The sequence below is a fragment of the Urocampus carinirostris genome, chromosome 2, assembly GCF_059441175.1.
Source record: "Urocampus carinirostris isolate Australia breed hairy pipefish chromosome 2, RoL_Ucar_1.0, whole genome shotgun sequence".
Lineage (NCBI taxonomy): Eukaryota > Metazoa > Chordata > Actinopteri > Syngnathiformes > Syngnathidae > Urocampus > Urocampus carinirostris.
In genome coordinates, this window is record NC_142350.1 from 32,689,600 (window position 1) to 32,709,648 (window position 20,049).

Here is a 20,049-nt window from a genome sequence, read left to right on the forward strand (position 1 = left end):
TCTGCCTATGTCTCTCGCTACAGTATGTCTCTCTGTCTCCCTCTCACTCTTTCTATTTGTTTCCTTATTTCAATTTCTCTCTTTTTTTCTTGCTCTCTCTCTCTCACTTTCTTTCTATCTCCCTCTTTCTCTCTGTTTCTCCCTCCCTCTTTGTCTCTTTCTCTCTCTCTCTTGAAGGTGCTAGTGACTAGTCAATATGAGAGACGTCATCCCTGTGTTGTCGCTTATTATAAATAACTTAAGTTAAAATTAGGTAATAGTTCACTAGATATTCTAACAATAAACTTTAATATTAACATAATGGAATAATACATTTTCCAAAACAAGTTAATTTAGTGTATAATGTTTAATAAGTATTGCTAATTTATCATGTGAAAAAAAAACAAAATAATCTGAAGAACCATTTTGGGAGCCGAAGAACCGGCTCTTTTCAGTGAGCTGAGCCAAAAGTGACGGTTTTCTAAAAAGAGCCAGAATTCCCATCACTACCCTACACATGCACAGTCACTAAATACAATATGAAGTCCAGGATTACTTAGCCTATTTTGCATATTTTTGAAATTGTTATTGGATAAAAAGTCAAACCCTACCAAAATAGGTAGAGAAAATGCACACCACACAGAAATGGAGATTGTGGCCGTGACTGTGAAGCAAACTGCCGCCTGCAATGTGGCCACCCCATTAATAACTCGTGGCAGTCACAATTGCATGAATTAAATGAGCCGCTACAACAGCAACCGCGGGATCTGACGGTGGATTATTTTGAGCGATTTCGGGTTTTTTTCTTTTCAACATTTCGGGGGTTATCATTAATTACTGCCAAAGGAGCATTCGGATGATTAACACTTCCGGGATGTGTTTTTGGGGCCCGTGTATTTCTAATGCTGTATGTAAAAAATTCAGGAGACTTTTGGGTTGAAAAATGTGAGGCGTTGTGTAACGTCTCTATGACAACATTCATACAATAGAGTATTGTACGCATGCGATCGATTATTTAGGAAGACATCCAAATATTCTAGCAACAGACTTAGCAGTAAGATCATTTCCATCTGGAGTCCATCTGTCCTTAAAGTTCCCCTGAGGCTACTGAAAGAAGGCTGTAGATCCTATGCTTGCGCCGATCGGGATTTCTTTTCTCATTTACTTTATTTATAGCTCAGACATACAGAGACTACATTGCATTCATTTATCGTAAAACCATATATCCGTATACTGTACATCAGGGGTCTTCAAGCTTTATCAAGCCGAGAGCTATTTTTTGTCACTTATTAGCGCGAAGGGCACATACCCGGTAGTTTGATTTGCATTTCTCAGCTATCATCTTCACTTGTACTACTTACTATCTTGTTACTGTGTTATTACTGAGTTAATTGCTGGGAGTAAAAAGAAGAGAGAAAGAGAAAGTTATAAAGAGAGAAAGAGAGAGAGAGAGAGAAATAAAAGCGATAAGAAAAATAAATAGTGAGACAGGGGGCAAGAGAGAAAAGGAAAGAAATCCAAAGAAAAGTAGAAATTGAAAGAGAACAAGAAAGGGAGAAAGGGGGAGAAGAAAAGGAGAAAGCAAGAGAGAGAGAGAAAGACACACAGAGAGAAGGAGACAAAGAGCAACAAAGCGAGAGAAAGAGAGAGAGAGAGAGAGAGAGAAAGAGAGAGAGAGAGGCGGTGGGGGGTAAAGGAGTAAGAAAGAAAGCGAAAGAAAGAAAGAAAGAGAAAAAAAGAGAAAGAAAGAGAGAAAAAATAAATGGAAGGAAGGAACATGAAGGACAAATATGAAAAACAGATAAAATAAGAAAAGAGAATAAACTTAACATTTTTGTACAAGCACACCAAAACCGATAAACACAGGAAATACAATTAAAATGTTTATAAATCAACAAAGAAAAGATAAAATACAAACCAATTTGAACCCTGTTCACGAGACTCCTTCAAAAATGTATATTGACCCATCATAAGGAAGGCAACTCAGAGGGAACCAGTTGTTAATTGGTTGGGGGTCGGTTTAGCACCAATGACAATCGTAATTCACTTTTTCTTTCACAGCATTAGTAAGTACTATACTCTACTATACTATTTGCATATTACCCTATATTTATTACAGTGTGTATTTTATGAAGCACTATCTATCTATCTATCTATCTATCTATCTATCTATCTATCTATCTATCTATCTATCTATCTATCTATCTATCTATCTATCTATCTATCTATCTATCTATCTATCTATCTATCTGTCTGTCTGTCTGTCTGTCTGTCTGTCTGTCTGTCTGTCTGTCTGTCTGTCTGTCTGTCTGTCTGTCTGTCTGTCTGTCTGTCTATCTATCTATCTATCTATCTATCTATCTATCTATCTATCTATCTATCTATGTAATTGCTATCTAACTGGTGACATGATCCGATAATACATGACGTAAACAACTTGGAGGAGATCGGAAAACTGCGTCGGGTGTGTGGGGGCACGCCGCCGTTGGCTTTCTGCAGCTAAAGTAACGCACCGCCTTTGACTTTCACTAACGGTAAAGTCGTTGTAACAGCAGATCAAATAGTTTGATGACCCTGTAACTGAAAAAATAACGCCGTTACGTAACAGCGTTATTTATTGCGACATTATTCCCGACACTGTGCCACAAAGTGCAAGAAAAATACAGGAACAAATAAGTAAAATAAAAAAATCTAGGTGTCAATCAAACAGTTAATGAAAGTGATAACCCAACCATCCTAAACGTTTTATTAGAAATCTGAGCAAGGGTATATTTGGTTTTCTGTAGTTACATGGCCTTACATCACCTGAATAGCAGCCATATTGTGATCTTAAAGCGCTTATTACCTACACGTAAACCCAACCATTGCTGACACACTGTTCTAACATTAATAGATAGATCTTAAAATTTGTTTTATAGTTTCAAAATAGAACGACGGCCGGAATTAGAAAACATTGATTCTGTGGAGTCTGGGTTGGAAATTATACACTTTGTATTGCCAAATTAGATGAAGTATTCTTTGTGGGAAACATCGTGATGAAGGGGCCTATCGTGGAGGAAAAGCCGGAGCTAGCGAAGCGGCTAGCGGCGTTATAAGTCTTCGGTACCATCCGTAATCATGGTAAATGCGAACTCACGACCAAATAAAACATCGAAGTGCACAGGGAGCGCAGTTGCTGTGTTTTGCGGAAACGTGGCTTACGTTTAGCATTCCGGACGCTAACGTGCAGCCACCCGGAGCTACCCGGAGCAATCCGGCTTCAACGCCGCTAAACAGAGACACGAAAGCCGGGGGGAATCGGAGAGGAGGCGGACTTGCTAACACGAGGTGGTGTATCCCTGGATTTTCACAAAGAAAAGTTTTCCATCTGCCGCAGGGATGTCGAATTTTTGGACTGGCGTGACGTCATCCACTTCGCTACAAGCACCCCTAGGGCATCATGTTCATCTGTTATTAAACAACGGCGTAGACTGCTGGAAGTGTGAATTTCCCTACGGGGATGAATAAAGTATCTATCTATCTATCTATCTATCCTAAATGTTGGTTGAGCTAGCCTGCATGCTACTTGGTACAATAGCTAGCAGTGGACACCATAGACATAGTCACAATAGACCAGTGCTTCTCAATTAATTTCTGTCTAGCCCCAAACCTCGGAAGAAGAAATCCTCACTACACTTTGCATCTACACTTAGTAGTCAATGCTTATACTAAATATAAACAAAACATTATGCTAATGAGAACGCCACTACCCCCTAGTGTAGTGGAGACCCAATTGCACTTTATTCTGTGAAAGTTAAAAACGAATCCCTGAACTCAATTACGCCTGCACCCCCCCTTGAAGGAGCCTCCTCCAGGGGCTGCCCCACTATTTGAGAACCACTGTTATAGGCCTAATGATGTGTTTATTAGAAGTCGATGAATTCTTTGTTCATCTTTATGAATTAGTTTTGTGGCAATCATCAAACATGCACCTATGACATCCATTATCCATCCATTATCTGCACCGTTTATCCTCAGTAGGGTTGTGGGAGTGCTAGAGCCCATCTCAGCTGTCCTCGGGCAGTGGGCAGGGGAGACCCTGAACTGGTTGCCAGCCAGTTGCAGCGCACACAGGGACAGACATTTCACTCGCTCATTCAGGGACAGTTTGGACCGGCCAATCAACCTGACATGCATGTTTTTGGAATGTGGGAGGAAAACCGGAGTGACCGGAAGAAACCCACCAAGACACGGGGGAGAACATGCAAACTCCAGACAGGAAGGCTGGTAGCTGGATTTGATCCCGTGACCTCAGAACTGTGCCTCGGACACGCGCTAACCACTCAGTCTCCCTTCCACCTTCACCTTAGACATCCGGCCTTATAATCGGATATATAAGACTTTCCAACTTGGAAGTCACTAAGAGAGACACACGTTTTCATTAAAGTCTATGCTATCAACTGCTTGCCTGGAAGTTGAGCCTTCTCGTTACGTTTCTTTTCCAAAAGATGGCTTTGTATTTCAAAGTGTCTCGCGGAGCTTGGCAACAGTAGGGAAGAGAAAAATCTCCATAATCAACATGCAAATTTGTATTTTTTTCATGTTCAATACTTTGAGAAGATTTCAAAAATGTGTGAAAAGATTCAAAAGAGCAACAGGAACAATTTTTGTGTATTGTTACATTTTGTCAAGCTAAGGGCAGTTTAATGCCGCGTACTTTGCAAGTTGCGCCTCTTGGTCTCAGAGGTAAGTTCTAGGGGTTCTTTTTGCAGTAGGAATGGCACTCTAGCACTCTTAACAACCACTTTTGTTCTATTTTTCATGTCTCTTTCGCTTTCTTACTTCAATCTCTTCCAAATTACGGGTGGGTAACACTCTGAATTTTAGAACTGATCTGATCAAAGTAAATACACGGTAGTATCAATCGATTCCGATTCGTACCAAAACCTTTTGCTTGAAAATGTTATGATCATTGAATAATTTAACCCTCCCCTTGAGTTATTTTATGGTTACAATAAACATGGCACAGAGTATTTAGTTACTACAATTGTTTCTTGTTTCTATTCAATAACTACAATTCAAATTTTAACAGTATACAGAAAAAACAGAAGTATTTCTATCGCAACTGTTTCCGAACAAAAGCCAAAAATTTAATTAACTGGAACATCATCAGGACCCAAATGCGTGACGTTTCTCACACAAGCCTTTTATTTTACGGGAAATGGGGAGTCATGCACATTAGGCAGCAGTCTGGTGTGGAATGATAGGAAGCCAGAGGCCGAAGAGATCGATACCAATTGCCTGAGCAGATATCGGACTGATGGGGTCGATACCGGACAGGACGGGACCGACAGGATTAACATCAAAACAGGATATCGAAATTAGACAGGACAAACTAGACGGGAACGAAACTGGAAACCAATATTAAACAGGACAAAATAAACGGGAGCCATACCGGACCGGAAATACCAACGAGAAACAAGACCTAGTCAAAACCCATGACTTGCGGGGCAGAGGTTCGTTGACTGACTGACAAAGGAAGAGTGAGGGTACTGAGCTTAAATAGACGGAAAGCCAATCTGTCAACAAGCCGCAGCTGGTGCCACACGGGCCTGGCCAATTGGGCGCCATGGCAACCGTGACAAAAAAGCCGTATAAAAAAACAGCAGTGTAACGAAATCACAAACCTAACAATGTCAACAAGTCAACTAAACCTCTATTTGCACATAATTTTAAAAATAAAGTCAAAAAATGCAAATAATGTAAACAATCTTTTATCCTATAACGGTATAAAACAATAAAACACTTCTACTCCAATAACAGTTCCCAAGCAAAAGTCAAGAGAGTCAAACCAAAAATCAGCAATGTAACAAACAAGCCCTTTTCGCTCTGTTGCCATAGTGACAACGGATTTACAGGTTTTTGTTCAGGAACTGTAACATGTATATATTTTTGGGTAAAGTTTTAATACGTATTTATGTCATTTTTCCTCAGTTGTGGAAGACTCTACCACACACATGACACCCGAAAAAAAAAAGTCCTTACCGCACTTTACTTTCTGTTTTCCTCTGTTACATTTAGCTTCTGATAAGGAGAGAGGGGATTTGGCCCTCTATTTTGCCTGTCAGGTAAGGAGAGGTGCTAAAAGTGAGCTGGACAGTCACACAAAAAGAATGAAACTTAGAATGTGGCCAAGGGTGCTGGGTGAGAGAGAGAAGGACTTCGCTTTCTACATATAGAAATGAAGAAATTGGTGGAGGGTTGAAGTATCGATACCAAAACGATAGTATCTATTCGATCCAACTACTTCCTTAGCATCGATAACATTGATATTATCGATGCCCACCTCTATTCCAAATACAACACAGCTGTCTCATATATGCCTGAAAACAAATGCATTTTATTGATTTTGCCCTCCATGACAACTGAAAAACTTTAAAAAGTGCACTTGTATCAATTAAACAGTGAAATTGTCATTGCACCATTGGGTTCAAGTTAGCAAAGGAGGATCTGATGATTAATTTGCCACGCCCACTCGAACAAATGACCAAATTACAATCACTTGGCAATCTACTTCCAATAGGACTGAATCATTGACAGGATAATGAAGCATTTGGGCACATCTTTTAACCGTTTTTTATTCCAATGAACTGATTCGAGCCATTTAACACAGTCAAAATGAGCGAGAAATGATATTTGATTTCATATGATTATCATTCTTTCATCAGCGCTTCCTTTGTCCATTTGTCTATTTCTGTTTCACTCACTTGAAAGGACAGTAGGGTCCTTGTGATTCGCCCATTGTTTGAATTTGATTTGATATGCATGTTTACACCGATCAGTGCGTCTATGCTCCTGGTTAGAGCAACACCTTTGTTTTTTTAATTGCTTTATTCAATCCATTGGATGGAAGCAAAGAAGGATCCTTCTTATGTATAAGGATCTTGTTTCAAGGAAAATACACTACAGAATGTCATCTTCCACTCAGACTTCAAGCATTCCTTAGCAACCCTTTTCTGTATTGTTTAGTGCCTCCTAATGGTAAAAAAAAATGCATTTATTAAGAAAACCCAATGTTGATTCAATTAAGAAGAAGAATTTTCTTAAAGCCCCAGTTAGTAACAGCCTGGTCAGCTTGAGAGGAAATTATTATTGATAAACAATAGTTAGCAAATACAGCTACATTTAATTATTGGCGAGTGGCGCCTCGCTTCCGCGACATCCAGTGCACATATTTATAACTGTGAATCTTTGTTTGACGTGATGTAAATAATCTTTTTATCCTGTCCTTTTCTCAGGATTGTCTCGGGGGCCAGATAAAAATATGTGATGGGCTATATTTGGCCCGCGGGCTATGAGTTTTGCCACATGTGCTTTAGGAAAACGCTCCCTTTAATTGGAATTCAATTAAAAAGTCATCAGTTGTTTATGGATGTTTCTTTGGGTTATACATATTTTCCGTTTACAGATCCCTTTACCGCCAGGGTCATTGGGGTACCACCTTCTGTGGTGTGTCTTGGGCAAGTGCAGCCTGACGACGCCCAACCCTCTCCAGGCCATTTTTTAGAGTGGGAGTTTGCTCCTCCACATGAATAGATATTACTGGTTTCCATGGTTACCAGTAGCCGGAGAAGCTTCCTAATCTGACTCAGACTCAGCATCTTCATCATCTGGTCGTTCTTACAGTGTATAAATTTCACATTTGCGAAAAAAGTTATAAAAATGACAAAAATGCTGATTTTTTTCACAAGACTGCAAGAATATGTCCGTGTTTTAGATTGACAAGCCCTATCTGTTCTCTCTCTCTCAAGAGAGTCAAGTGCTCTGTGCCACATTCGTAAACCAGTTAAATGACTCTCTAAAACTACTCTGAATTATTAATCTGTACTTCCATTAGAGCTGATGAAATTGGAAACGTGATGAAATGCTTTACAGCCACTTTGACAGCGTCTCTAAATGTTTGCGTTACCATTTCAAATTTTAATTATTCTTCTTGCCACATTTAGTTAAACGATGTTTGCTCCCTTTTAAGGGCAAAGCGTTTTGAAAGAGAGAGGCGTAAATGGAAAGGCACAAACTAAAACCGGGATTAGCACCGGCTTTCCTTAAAATCTAATAAAGTTTTAAAGAAAATTAATGGGGGCATGTTTGATTTGTTCGTGTTGAATAATTGTCTTTAATTAAAATGTGATTGATTCATCACAAGGCCGTTAACTGATTGTATTAATATTTAAATTGACTCCAATCATTATCACAATGGTTTCAGTAAAGCTGAGTAAATATCTTTGGGTCTTGTGTGCATTAGCATACATAATGCCAACAATTTGTGTTATTATGTTCATCAACTATGGTGATATTAAAATATAATACTGATCCACCTACACTCTCTTCTATTTCTTCACTAAAAGGTAATATTAGTTCTTTGTTTGCAGATGACACAGCGCTTGTGTCTTATTCTGAGGAAACATTGAGAAGGTTGGTAATGTAGTTTGGAAGAGTATGTGATAGGAGTAAGTTATGTGTGAATGTTGGGAAGAGTATGGTGATGGCGTGGGCATGGCGTTAGAAATAAGGTTGCATGGACAGGTGCTGGAAGAAGTTGAAAGCTTTAGGTACTTGGGTTGTGATGTGTCTGCAGTTGGTGGAATGGAGTGCGAGGTATTGCATCAATACCTCAAGGAATCAAGGAAGCAAGGTTTTGGGTGCTCTGAGGAGAGTGATGAGCAACAAGGGTATGAGTATGGATGTTAAGAGGGGACTGTATGAGAGTGTGATAGTGCCGACTGTGTTGTATGGTGCAGAGACTTGGAGCCTGAACGCAGATTTGAGAAGGAAATCAGATGTTTTTGAGATGAAGTTTTTGAGGAGTATGTTAGGAGTGACAAGATTGGATAGATTGAGAAATGAAATTGTTAGAGACTGGAGTAGTCATGGAACTGAGCAAGCGTTTGGATAAGAGAGTGCTTGGTTGGTTTTGACACATGGAGACAATGGATGAGGAGCGAATGTTGAAGAGGATCCACAGAGCAGAAGTAAATGGAAGGAGACCAAGAGGAAGGCCGCGATTGACGTGGATGGATGGTGTTATGAATGCACTGCAGGAAAGAGTTCTAAATCTAGTGGAAGCTAAAGCTCTTGTTGGTGATAGAAATGAGTGAAAAGGCGTTGTAAAAGGATAGTTGGGAGTTTGGACGTGTTCTAAGGGAGGGGCAGGGCACCTGTATGATGCGGCAAGGATAAACCAGTGAAAGCTGTCGGGCCCTGCTGTTGAACAGAAGAGTGTGTTGTGTCACCCTGACCTGAGCGACATGGCCGCTTTCTGTGTCCCGTTTTATCTGGAGGGACGAAAGCATGACCAACTTGGTTGCCGAGGTGCTCAACTTGTTTGGGTATTTGGGCATTTGGGTTGGCCATGATCCCAAAAATATTTTGTGTTTTTGCTACTTTTTCCTTTTTTTCATTTTATTTGCTTTTGTATGTGTTTGTCTTGCTGTCGGTCATCCCTCTCGAGGGATATGACCAGAGTAGTTAGATAAATAGTTATTTAAAAACCCAATGTGTAATGTTTGACCACTAGATGGCACTGTGTTGTCTGGTCCAAGCAAGGGCGAGTGATACGCGCAGAGCGTGGCAACATGATGCCAGAAGAACATAGCGCCAATTTAACAAGGGATTTCACGGTGAAAAAAAATACAAATTTATCAACTCATAGTTCTTTATAAAAACTAACTTTGGGATAATCATGTAAATCATTGTTTTTTTACTGGATGAAAGTTTTTTTTGTATCACTATCAGGCGCTAATTATTACACACTTTCCATTTGACCATTTAGCTTTATATTTGGTAGGAGTTTTTCTGTATTCTAGAATCAAGTTAAAGGGACAGTGATCCCAAGATCCAAGAAGAGATCCGAAGGTTTGAGAGTGTTCTCCATTCGGGCCCCCGTGTTGTGGAATGCTCTGACCCCTGAGATTCGATCTGCAATCTCAGCAGAACTGTTTAAATCTAGCCTCAAAACACACGTATAGTCTATAGATTATGAATTACTTATATTTCATCTTGACAATATCTGTGTATTATTTCTTATTGCAACATCCATTGCAGCCTGGTCATCCTGAAAGGAGGATTTCCTCATGTTCGGTTCCTTCTCAATAATTCATTTTTCTCATGTTGAGGTTTTTGAGTTTTTCCTTGCCCTCATGTAGGTTTTAGATCAAGGGATGGTGTAACAATAGTCTGTTGTCTTAAATAGTCTATGGTCTGTGCAGCCCTTTGACACTTCTTGTAAATAAGGGCTATAAAAATAAACATGACTTGACTTGAAAGTGTCAGTAACAGTTAAAGGAACAGTCTGCCGGAGGACATCAGGTCTGCGAGGTCCCTTGATCTTCGTAAGAGGGGGCTCAAGACCCACTTTTTTACATGGCTTTTAACTGATCATTTTTAATTTAGCTTAGATTTGTTTAACTTTTAATCTTTTACTATATCATACTTTAATTTTACTTCGCATGTTTATGTTTTTTCTGCAGTCATTTTTAATTTATATTTTTAGATTTCAGTGTTTCCTCATTTTGGGAGACCCACAGTGGTAGAGTGTGGTTCAATGACTGAAATCCTGCCATCCTTATCAGTGTGGCTAACCCTCCCTCATGTCCCTTTCCTCACATGGTTAGTCTGTGCCTTGTCTTAATTACTTTTTCTTTCTATTACTGTTTGTTTTTACTTTGTTTTAACCAATGTGTGTGTCAGCATTACGTCTTTGAGGTTTTTGGGCAGGGATAATGCAAAGGATTTTATTGTCTTATTGTACACCGAATGTTTTTATACAACACTTTGAATGGCCCCCTTTGTGGGAGTGGGGCTGCTCGTGGTATACGGTATAAATAATATGCGTACATATGCTTCCATCCATGTGCTGCTGCAGAAAACAACAATCCTCCCATTGTATCTTTTGCATGACATAAGAGGGGTCTAAAAGGGTCGCAACTTATGGCCAACGTGCTGAACTCAAGACTACAGTGCAGGCCCGCATGGCCGCTTAGCGCGGCTGTCACGCTAGGCAGTAGAAAAGAGGACGAGCTATGGATCAGCTCCTCTTTTTATATGGACCAGGGATGCTTGACCAGATCATGCCTCTATGGGCGTGGTCTTAGATATACAACTTGTTATAAAGCCAAAGAAGTGACAAATTTGCGTAATGTTCTGTACTTGAGAATGTAACATAAATTGACATAATTACGTACAGTGAGAACATCATTTTATCAATATATTGCCCTGGATGTTTTAATTACATTGAAAAATTCATGTTATCAGATTTCATTATGGCACATGGTGAATTGGTACGTTCGGGAATTGTCCAAAAGACGACGAAGTTGTTCCATCCATTCCAAGGTTCAAAGTTACTTGAAACAAATAAAATGTGTGAGTCAATTTGATGCTGGGCTTATCTGCTATGTAGTACAATTGAAAGTAAAAGAGCTGAGATTCGAAGTTTTTTCTGAGAAGACGGTTGGATTTCTTTGCATTGAGGAAAGGGAGTTGAAAGGGGGTGGTGAGGTGTATTTTGGCGAATCTGTAGGCAGAGTGTTCAGTGTGGGTACAGGGAAAGCTAGGTAAGGTGCGGCGATTGAGAGAGTGAAAGAAAGAGCGCTGAAAGGGAAGGTGGGGGTTTCTGAGTGTGTATGGTCCAGGTGCTGAGAGATTTGAGGAAGAGAGTATTAATTTGTCAATCCGTGTTGCACAATTTGAAGTGAATTGTCATGTAGTTGTGTTGGGAGATTTGGATACCAGAGTTGGTGATGTGAGGATGGAAGGGGTAATTTGGAAGATTTGGTGTCCCAAGAGTAAATGAGAGTGGCGACAGACTGAATGAAATGTTTCTGGAGCGGGAGTTAGTTTTATATGATTGTCATATGTTCAAAACATCCAATCGAATGAAGGTAGATGAATAGTATAAATAATGTTTAGAAAATGACTCTGAAGAAATGTCAGTCACCAGAACAAGAAGACCTTTTTCATACCTGTTTTTTCATGTGTTTCTCTTATTTTACAGGTGGCTGGGAAAACCTGGGTCAGCAATTGAAACAGTCTGCTATGGATTTGTACGAGAAAACCGCTGCTGGATTTTTCTTTCAATCGCATATCTGAAACAAGCAATTCCTGAAAAGTCCAAATTCTAATCTGCCATCTGTAAAACAATGTGGAACATTGCCCTTCAGTTTGCGAACTGCCCACTACGAGTGGCCATCCAGTGTTTTTTTCCGGTGTTATTGATGGCAGGTTGGGGTCACACCTCGCCTTCGGAATCAGAATCGGACTCTTGCTCCACCTTGGTGCAAAACCGTTTTTTTGGCTTTTTAATGTCATCGACAGTATTTCCCACTGTGCCTTGCTCCTGGACCCTTCAGAATCCTGATCCACGGCACTACACCATCTTCATCAAGATAACTAAACCAACTGGAGACTGCGTTCCATTTCAGCTGCGTATCTTCCAGTATGACTCTTTCCTGGAGACCACACACAGCTACCTGGGAATGGAGAGCTTCGACCAAATTGTGAGACTCTGTGACCCCTCCTCCTCGATAGCCTTCTTGGAAGCCGGCAAGCAGTTTCTTCGCATGAAAAAGGGTCTTAATCCCAAAGGCGAAACTGTTTCGAGCGAGAGTGCCGATTTCAAAGTCGAATACCTGGTTGTGGGGAAACGTAACCCCAGCATGGCGGCCTGTCAGATGCTGTGCCAGTGGTTGGAGGACTGTCTGGCCTCCAGCACATCAAGCAGGCCGTGTGGCATTATGCAGATGCCCTGCTCGTGCTGGCACCCACCACCACAGCGTGATGAGGGCAGCAGCTGTTACTACAATGGAGTTTACCTGGAAAACTGTTTATCCAAAGGAAGAGAAATTGGAAACAACGCACAAATAATTGGTGAGTAGAATATACAGTGCTCCCGTTATATTTTCTGACGTCACATGGGCCAGTTCAACTCCATATGCAATATCTAGTGTGGGGGTCGGCAACCCGCGGCTCAGGAGTCCAATGCGGCTCTTTAGTGCTGCTGAATGTCTACGGGGTGCGTTGCTAAAATATTTAAATTTCAAAAACATTGGGGAAAGAAATATATATATATATATATATATAAGAAAGAGCGCTGAAAGGGAAGGTGGGGGTGTATATATATATAAATATATATATATATATATAAATATATATATATATATATATATATATATATATATATATATATATATATATATATATATATATAAATATTGGCTGGCAACCAGTTCAGGGTGTCCCCTGACCACTGCCTGATGATTGCTGGGATGGGCTCCAACACCCCCGCGACCATACTGAGGATAAGCTGATGATATATACTGGTATATATATATATATATATATATATATACATATATATATATATATATATATATATATATATATATATATATGTATATATATGTACAGGAATATATATATACATATACATACACACATATACATAGTCCATAGTGATTGAAATAAATAGAATTTGTTTTGTAAAAACAATACAATTATTCGAAACGAAATACTTAGAATCCCAGTAGTATGTTTGCATATTTGGATAAAAAAATGCTGTATGATAAAATAACCTTTTTTCAGGAAGAATTATAATATTTGAATATATGCCAATTTGCACTTTTGGATAAAAAAAATGCATGGTGTATAAAACACCTTTTTCTAAGTGGAAATGTATTCTCTAGTATATAGTATATATTTTTTCCACTTTTAATTAAATGAAGCTGTACAATGCATAAAACATTACTTAGGTGCCAATATGATTTTTGTATGTTCTTAATTTGAATATTGAAAAAAGATGTTCCGTGTTTCAACCACTTTTTAGGAGTAAACATAATTTTAATTAAAGCTTAATATAAATAAGTCAAATGATTGAGTGTCAACGTAGTTAGCGGTTCTTATTGGCTAAAGCAATATCCGGTCATAAGATTGACTAATGATTCAATATAATACCATTTTATAAGTAATTTCCTTACATTATAAAATCACAGCAAAATTGGAGCGTCTCAGATTCTAACTTTGAAAATACGGCCAAACTTAGCTAAGCTACATAACACCAGTAGTTCTCAAACAGTGGGGCGGCACAAGGCTGTGCCAAAAGAGACGTGTTGGACATCGAGAACTTTTTCTTTAACTATCCTAGAATGAAGTGTAATTGCACCTTCACTACATTAGGGTGCAGGGGCGCTCTTGTCGGTAGTATGTGCTCTTGGTGGTAAAACATCAAGTTTCAACCTGGTCTTAAATTTGATCTCAAAAGGCATTACGTCAAGTTTTACCACCAAGTTTTGCATATATATATAGCTGAAAAAATTAGTATTAAGTGTAGGGGAGGAAGTGTTGCAAAATCTCCAGTGACCCCATGAAAAAGTATTTAAAGGGGATGAGAAGACAGGCGGGGAGAGACGGGGAAAAAAGAGGAAAGAGAAAGTCTTCCGAAAGGTAAGACAAGGAATTTTATCGAAGCGTACGTAGCAATCAGCTTTACTGGGACCACCGTGTTAGACGAGGAAATACCGGTGTAATTTCCATGTGTAAAAATGTTGGCAGCCGACAACATGAAGCCAAATAAATTAAGATGTCTTTACTGAAATCACTGATCAGACGCTTGAGAGTAACAGAAAATAATTGAGAAGCACTGCATTACATGCACACATGCACACGTAGATACGGCTTTTACAAAGACTGTGTTTGTGTGTGTAACGTGATCACATTGATTTAGACAAGTGTACGGAATTTGGATATGTCTGAAGGAGGAACTGAACATGTTTTATGCATGGTTTACGATTTCATCTGGTAGACGAAAGCTCTGCGACCTTGCAAGGTCAATGCTGCGTTTAGCGCCGGTCTGCCCCAAGAAGGGACACTCAATCAGCTTCTGGGAGAGCGCTAGACATTGAGCAGAATAAAAGGCTGATATCGGATGGTTCAGCGTTTGGGGGCTGGGAAGTGGTAGGTTGGGCAGGGGGTTGCAGTTGATGTAAACAAAGACAGGAGAGGACAATAGAAGGAGAACTACAAAAATGGAATATGACAAAGGTCTACGGATTAAAGTGTAGTTTTGTGATATTTGAGGCCGCCTTCTTTTCCCGGACAACGTAGCCTGACATCCATATCCAGGCTGTGTCGGGAATATTGCCCGAGGGCTGATTCTCAACTCTACGTCTCCTCATTTCTTTTCCCTTGTTAACTTTTTAGTGGCTGCCACTTTTACCTTCCCCCTTTCTTATCTGAGTTAGATAGGGAGCCATTGGTAGATAACCAGCAAAACAAGGGGACTTGGTACCGTGGCTATCTCCTGTTAAGTCGTTCATAGGTGTCCTCGTAGCTAATCTTTTATCCAATGCTATTTTTCCCTATGTAATTGTTTTTAGTTGTTGGCTTTAAAGTGTCCAAGAATATTGTGAAATTGTTTGCAAAAAATATTGCCAATGATTTTTTCAGATCAAGAAATTAATCATCAACTTTGAACATTTAAACTGTCGTTTAAATTTCATGACAATTACCCTCGTTCATTCAGTACAGTTTATACTCCAACACGCTGTTTTTGTCAAATTCCTAAGAATTAGTCATATATCTTTATCCTATTGGTGTTGTTGTCATATTTTATATTTCATAAGTGATACGTTTAAAGTTTAGTTGACACTCCAAAAAAAGGAGAGAAAACATCAATGGCTTTCGAAGTTGAAAGGGAGAACAACTTCAGTTTGAAATTCCAACTTGTTCTAAAAGCCCTCCCCTCAGCCTTTTGTTTTTTAATTAAATCTCCTAGGTTACAAAAGAAGATCTGCCATAGAGGATGTCGGAATAAAGAACAGCAATTTGATTGGTTGATTGTGACAATGATGTAAACAGTGCATAATAGTCAAAACAACAAACAACATTGGGCAATAATAGTAAAAAGAATGAACTAGCATCCTGTGCAATCTCCTTTGCAGGTGTCCAATATTAAAAAAAAGAATAAACTTAACAACACTGGGCCCACAGAGTGAACTGGGACTCTCAAGGATTGTAATTCAAGATGGATATGAGTGTTGATGTAACAAATAAACTGTCTTTAGATCTTTGTGTCCTTAATTTTTTTAAATGTAATTTGAATCACTTAGTATTCATCTTTAAACATCACATGGAAGAACAGGCAGAAACTAATAGAGTAAGAAGCTAAAATATTTATAGATAAACAGAATTGTTGAAAATATTTCAGATAGTCCTACATGTCCTGGGGCAACGTGAACACGTGGACACTATTACCTAACTTGTTTTTACAGTTTGGGGAAAATAGAGCTTTAAGTAGTTCTTATATCTAAATAAATTTGATTTCAAAGCAAAGTATTTTTAAATCAAGGACTTTTAATCACGAGGAAAAAATTACGACCATGTTTGGTTCCGAAAATCCGGTCGTAAGTCTGATTGATTTCAGATTTTATTTACCGTCTATAAGGCGTACTCGATTATAAAGGGCGCTTTAGAATTTAAAATCTTTATTTTTTTAGGTGTGCCTTAGTGTCCAGAGAATGTACTTAAAACAAGTGCTATATCTGTCAGGATCTGGCTCGCCACCATTCCCCAAGGGGTGCCAACCAGGTGTGGAATTGGACAGACATGTGTCCAATCTCCCCACACTTGTTCCCAATCATCCCAAGACCTTACATCGACAGCTTAGACAGCGCACAGCGTCGGGGCATTACTATTTCTATGCCCCTTTTGTCCTATATTTTGGTACCAAGTCAGGTTTGGTTTTTGTTTATGGTTTGAATGCTTGATAGTTGTTTTTAAGACCTGGTTTGTTGTTCCTGGTTTTCGTTACTAAATACCATCCTTTGTTGATCACACCTGACTCCATTCTGGCTTCCCTGCATTCGGGTTGCATTACACAATACAGCGACACCTCGTGGTCAAATAATACGTTACATTTCCTTTAAATGTTGTCCTTCTCCATAAGTCCCCTGTGATTGACCGACGACGCTTCCAGTCCACCTTTTGCGCAACGTCACTTGGGATAAACTCCAGTTCTTTGCAACCATGTAATTATAGGCGATATACAAAACGCAAGGATATTTCATTCGATTTCGGTCCATGCATAGAAAGCACCATGAGCACATAATAGCTTTCCTTTCCACTTTTTGATCCAGTGGGAAATGACTCTCTGAGTGGGGATTCCGAGGTTCAGAGGGGATCAAAAAATCATATGATGCACTGGAATGGGGAAAGATACCGTCTCTGAATATCTGGCGGGATGGATGTCTGGGTGAATTCAATTGTTGGAAGAAGATAAAGAGCGGCTGGGGAAGGTGTAATGGATTCCTTGTGGAAATGGGGCGGCAAAAGGTGGAATAAAGATGTTTATGGATGTGAGTGATGAATGGAAAGACAATAGATATCAAGACGTTCGAGACGGAGCATCAGAGGAAAATAAAAGTGTGACGGGGCTGAAAGTTGTGAAGAGCGCTGAGGGCTTAATGAGGATAGATGGATGTGTTTGGGATCAGGCTCTATCCAGCTGGACCCGTTTGGTCTCAGTGCTCTCAACAGCTGAAGAGTTAATAGATTTGCCGCAAGCCGACTTCACTGCGGAGGGACTGAAACGCGTCCCCTGTAGCAGATAAATGGCTGGGAACTTAAGTCAACAGCCAAGCTGTGTGTGTGTCCTTTTCAGATATTTTTTGCTTTTTGCTTACTTTCTATATTTGGGTTTATCTTTCTGTGGTTCTCAAATTGTGGGGCAGGGAGCACGGAGGCCTTTGTGTTTGGATATTTTTTTTTTAACTTTCACAGAATAAAATGCAATTAGACTGCCACTGTTTTGTTTACATTTAGCCTCCATACAGTGCATTAGGCACGTAGTATAATCATTGAGTATGAAGTGTAGATACAAATTGTAGCAGACCCCCCCCCAAAAAAAAATAACACCGATGCGAAGACAGGCGAAGAAAGACGAGGTAAAGAGACATACAAATGTCTCCTTCCGAAAGCTAAGATGAGGAAATTTGAGGAGCGTACGTAGCACTTCACTGCGACCAAGGAGGGAGTTAAGCAAAGAACGGTGTGCTTGCCATGTTAAAAATGTTGGCAGCGGACAGCACAAAGCCAAAAAAATTAAGCTGTCACTTAAAGACATTTCAATTTAATCATACTGATAAGATGCTGGAGTTTTTTTAGCAAAAATGTGCCAGAAAGCACAGATTTGGCATGGACGGAGGTAATGTGTTACCACCAATACCGAGCAATAGTTGTTTTGTCCCCACCAATATTATGTGATCAATTAAAACAAATAATGGCGGGGGGCACAAGAGAATTGCTTCCTCTGAGGATGGTGTGGCAAAAAATAATTGAGAAGCCCTGGTGTAATCCAACATTTATAAGGTAGCAGTCCTACACAACACTGCGTTACTTTCATTAATGTAATTCAATAAGTAAAATAAAAACACAACACTTACAGCACAATGCTACTTTTTGTATTTTATGTTACCACTAAAAAGAACCCAGCAAGATACACAAATTTGGGCGATTTTCTCATGACTGTACTGTAGCCTGTGAGAGATATTCAAGATATAAACTCTCTGTTGGCAGAATTATTCAAATAAAAACACTTATTGAGTTTTGACCGCCCTCGCGAATGGAGCGAGTACGGCCCAGTCGCCATCTTCCCAGGTTGCCCGGGCCGTACTGACAACATCCGGTCAGTAGGCGTGGTTTATTGACGTCACACATAAACAGGAAATGAAGTCACACATATGAATTTTTTCATATCTCGAACAAGTTTTGCCCATTAGAATTAACTGAAAACCCAAATAATCCAAGTTAACCCGAAGTAGCAATAGAACACATATTCCAGATAACTGAAAACCCATTCAAATAGTAAATGAACATGAGAAACACAGTGATAAGATGGATAAGCGGATATAAAGGAAATAAAATGTGAGTTTATCATGAAGGAAGTCTGCGGTTGCTAACGGAGGTGGTGGAGGAGTGAAGGAGAGAGTTGCGGGAGGAGTGAGGATGCACAAAAGACGATAAATGCGCTAAATAAAACACAACACAAGCGTTCAGAATTAGTTCTGTGTGTATTTATTTTATATACTCTTAGCGCTTATTTATTAGAATCGATTTTTTGCGACTTAAATTCATGACACGTGTATTTTCCTTTGCAGCGTGATAGTCTCCATTCTTCACCTGTTCCATCAAAGACAAAATGAGAAAATTTGCTGTGTGACCAAGTCATGATTGCTTTTGGGTTGCTGATTAGGCAGATGGTCCGCTTACATATTCAGCGTGAGGCCACAGAAAGCTTAAAGCTACCTACTTTACCGACCCACACATCTTATAAATAGCTACCGTTCGTTCATCAATTCGTTTATTCTAAAGAGGTTAATATAAAGTTCAACTTCAAGTGCCAATAGCTTTTGGGCAGCAGCTAAGTCTGAAAGCACTACTGATGACAGTGGTTAGTGCATCCATTATATTGTAAGCCAGTTGCTTTTTCATAGTCTGACTCAATGACAAACACTCTTCTTAAGGCATATCAACGCTTGGGCCTTTTCACACTGCACTTAGCGGGTTGCAGTACATTGTCAATAAACTTGATAACATTCAACTTTCGATCGGTTTTGTGGTGATGCCTGATAGCACAGTTATATGGTTGATATGGGGCGATGGAGTGACTTCAGAGTGCCTACAATAGACCCATAAAAAAGAACTACATAAAACTGTGTTTTCCCATACTTGGGAAGATTCTTGAGGGCTGCCAGGGTTTATTTGGTCCTGCCAAAGTCACTTATCTTGCGTCATTAAAAAAAGTATATATATTTTAAAAATATATAAATGTAAAATTAGATTGAGAAATTAAATTGTGAGAGACAGAACTGGAGTAGTAGTGCAACTGAGCAAGTGTTTGGATAAGAGAGTACTCGGTTGGTTTGGACACATGGAGAGAGTGGATGAGGAGCGAATGTTGAAGAAGATCTATAGAGCAGAAGTAAATGGAAGGAGACCAAGAGGAAGGTCGCGATTGAGGTGGATGGATGGTGTTATAAGTGC

General features: G+C 39.5%; 1 protein-coding gene across 6 annotated transcripts in view; it reads left to right on the plus strand.

The window, feature by feature from the left end:
* adgrb1a (adhesion G protein-coupled receptor B1a) overlaps nt 1–20,049 on the plus strand; it is a 196,570-nt gene that overhangs the window by 34,927 nt on the left and 141,594 nt on the right. For all 6 annotated transcript variants that reach the window (XM_088326219.1, XM_088326221.1, XM_088326224.1 and 3 more), the window contains exon 2: nt 12,011–12,882. In XM_088326219.1, the coding sequence (XP_088182345.1) occupies nt 12,156–12,882 (727 nt within the window). In that variant the 5' untranslated portion in view covers nt 12,011–12,155. The remainder of the gene's footprint in view (nt 1–12,010; nt 12,883–20,049) is intronic.